The sequence below is a fragment of the Sinocyclocheilus rhinocerous genome, unplaced genomic scaffold (genome assembly GCF_001515625.1).
Source record: "Sinocyclocheilus rhinocerous isolate Xijiao unplaced genomic scaffold, SAMN03320098_v1.1 scaffold334, whole genome shotgun sequence".
Lineage (NCBI taxonomy): Eukaryota > Metazoa > Chordata > Actinopteri > Cypriniformes > Cyprinidae > Sinocyclocheilus > Sinocyclocheilus rhinocerous.
Window position 1 is genome coordinate 188,571 of NW_015658500.1, and position 3,319 is coordinate 191,889.

General features: G+C 31.4%; 1 protein-coding gene across 1 annotated transcript in view; it reads right to left on the reverse strand.

Moving 5' to 3' along the window:
* The window catches only part of LOC107722174 (cytohesin-1-like), a 52,422-nt gene that overhangs the window by 4,140 nt on the left and 44,963 nt on the right, over positions 1–3,319 (reverse strand). Inside the window, exons 10-12 of the mRNA XM_016530427.1 lie at positions 2,462–2,538; positions 2,276–2,347; positions 873–1,027 (exon numbers count right to left, since the gene is read on the reverse strand). Of these exons, the coding sequence (XP_016385913.1) occupies positions 873–1,027; positions 2,276–2,347; positions 2,462–2,538 (304 nt within the window). The remainder of the gene's footprint in view (positions 1–872; positions 1,028–2,275; positions 2,348–2,461; positions 2,539–3,319) is intronic.

Below are 3,319 nucleotides of genomic sequence, written 5' to 3' on the forward strand. Positions count from 1 at the left end.
CGTGCCAATTGAATGCGGACAGGTGGAGAGTTCAGCTTCACTGGAGACACGCGATCGACTAACTTTAAACTCATGATTTCAAATTATGCTGCGCTTCATGCTTTTGCCCATTGTCATATTCATGTCATTTTCACTGTGTGCTGTATGTAAAATGAGCTTTATTTGAAAAAATGTGATTCCCAATGCACACAAACTTCCCAGAATACTGAGTGCCCTGTTAGTTACAGTGTTTACTTCCTTTTCAATTATATTTTTATTAAATATTTGTTTATTTCTGAAAAACACTTTGTCATTTAAAGTATAAACATGTTTATTTTACACAATTTTTTTAATCTATTTTCAAATGATTTCAAATTTCTTAAATATTAATTAAAATAAATAAAATTATATCGGCTTTATATCGGCCATCCTGCTTTCCAAGATATCGGCAGTCAAAAAAACAATATCGGTCGACCACTAAAAAAAAGGCCAGCCAACATCAACAACCAATCATAAGCTGCAAAAAGCATGAACATGCTGCCTCTTACATATACAAGTACAAGTATTTTTTATACATTTTACACAATAAAAAGAATAAATTTGTTCATAAAATTAATTTTATTTACAGCAGACAATCATGTGACTGGCCACGTGAGCAGCGCGTTCCCAGGTTCATAGGATCACAGAACTCACTCCTCCACTGTGAATAAATCGCCATCCGAATCAGTGAGTTTTATCACTGAGGTGAAATGTAAATTTATTTTTAGACGTCCACATGAGAAACAATTACCATCCGAATCGGGCTCAAGATATCGGCATCGGCTGTCAAAAAAACAATATGGATCGACCACTAATTAAATATTCTGTCACGCCAAAATGAGAGGAAGACTTACTTGATGCTGTTGATCCACTCCTCCTTCTCCTCTGTTGTTGGTGCTGAGATGCGGTAGAACGTATGGTTTCCTTCCACAACCCGTCCATCTGCTTCAGTCTTACACGCTTTGATGACCTGATCCTTGTTGTCTGGGATGAAGAGTTCAAAGCAGTTCTGTGTAAAGAGAGCTACTTTAGAAGAGGCTTTTATCTAGAGAAACTTTCAGTACATTAATCACAAGGATATTTCACTGGAGCAAACTGAGGTAACGAGAACAATGACGGCAGTGTATGAGAGAGATTTTAGCAACACGTAACCTTTGTGTTAATTACCACCACTCAAAGCACGAAGTAAAACATGCATATTTTCAAACATTCATACTTTCAAAATGATCTAGTACATTGTCTGAACAACTAGTTGACTAAGACAGGGGTCCAGGGGCCCACAAGGGGTTGCTAGGATGAAAAAAGTAACAATTAAAATATTATTATCGTTGTTGTTATTAACTTAAAGAAAAATATTTTAAAAAATCTAAAATAAAATCTAAAAAAATTAATTAATAAATAAAAGCACAATGCTTATCAAACCACTGTTGCTAAAAAATAATAATGTAATAATAATAACAATATTACAATAATATAACATAATAATAATTAATTAATTATATACGCAATAATCATTAACTAATTATTAACTAATAATAACCTAAAAGGGAGGATAAAACAAAAATATGATATAAATATAAATATATTTAAAACATTAAATAAAAAATATTTAAAATAATTAAACATTAAAATTAAAAATAATAAAAGCACAACATGCTAATCTAGGACTAATCAAACCACTGTTGCAAGAAACGTATTAAAACAATGAATACATTTAATAATAATAATAACAATAATAATAAAACTTGAAATTGAGAATAAAACTTAAATAATATAAAGCAAAATATAATTTAATTGAATAAAACAAGGATAAAACAAAACTATATAAGTAATAAATTAAAATTGAAAACATGACAATATTGAAAAAAATAAATGCACAACACGCTAATCAAACCACTGTTGCTAAAAATCCATTAAAAAAAATTCTTAAACAAATTAAATAAATAAATAAATAATTACATTAAAAAAAAACTACAAAAATATGAAATATAAAGAATATAAAAATAAAAAAATATTTTAAAAATTATTAAAAAAATAAAAACAGCATGCTAATCAAACCACTGTTGCTAAAAGAAATATTAAAATATTAAAATGAATAACAACAACAGCAACAATAAAATAATAAAAACTTAAAAGTGAGGATAAAACCAAACTAAGTAACTAAATACATAATCAAATACTCAACCATAATGACTCCCTTACCACAAATGAACTTAAATGTGAGAGCAAAAAGATGGAAAAGTGAGAAAAAGCTTACTGGCTTCTTGGAGTCATCCACTTCCCTAATACTGAGATTTTCCAGAGGAATGATCCCTCTCGGCTCTTTATCCTGGAAACAGATGCAGAAGAGGAAGCACATGTGACCGCAGTAAAACACAGCGGATGAGTTATATTTGCATTGGATCATTCAATCATGCAACTTCAATAAAGCAGATTCACGTACAGTGGTGTATTCAAAATAATACAGACAGTTGTCCGTCAATATGAACCATCTCCTCTTCCACGTCTTCACCCGTCCACCTGTGGATCAGACAGATGTGAGTATATCATCGTCCAGGTCTGTATGAGTTTTTGGTTGAGAATAATAGTGGTGAGCAGCAGGGACATGAGGCACAGCAGCAGACAGACAGATGTATGAAAACTCACATTAGCAGATGGACAGCTCAAATGGCTCAAAGCCTCATAAACAAAACAGTTAGCCCAAACCCACTGAACCAGGCACAAGTTTAAGGTGTTAGTGACCAAATTAGTAAGAGAATGTGCTATGAAATGAGCCTGATATGCAGAATGTATTTCAGAATGCAGGAATGACTGCAAAGCTCTCTCCTCTAAGGCTGTGGCTGTTGTGGCACACGATCAGTCCATAATCCAAATGAACTAATGATGCTGTAAACAACTGTAATAAATTTTTTTTTTTCTTTAGAATGGTTTGCTGGTCAGCACTCGATCTTCTGCTGTTGCGGTGTAGGAAAACAAATTAATATGGAATATAAATTAAGTGAAATTTATGTTTTTTGTTTGTTTGTTTGTTTACTTATTCATAATGTTTTAAATAAAAAGCACAGCATGCTAAAATATATTAAAATATCTATGAATATATTAGAATATATATATATATATATTTCTAGCAGCTAAAGCACAGCATGCTAATCAAACCTCTGTTGCTAATATATATATATATACAGTGGGTACGGAAAGTATTCAGACCCCCTTAAATTTTTCACTCTTTGTTATATTGCAGCCATTTGCTAAAATCATTTAAGTTAATTTTTTTTTCCTCATTAATGTACACACAGCACCC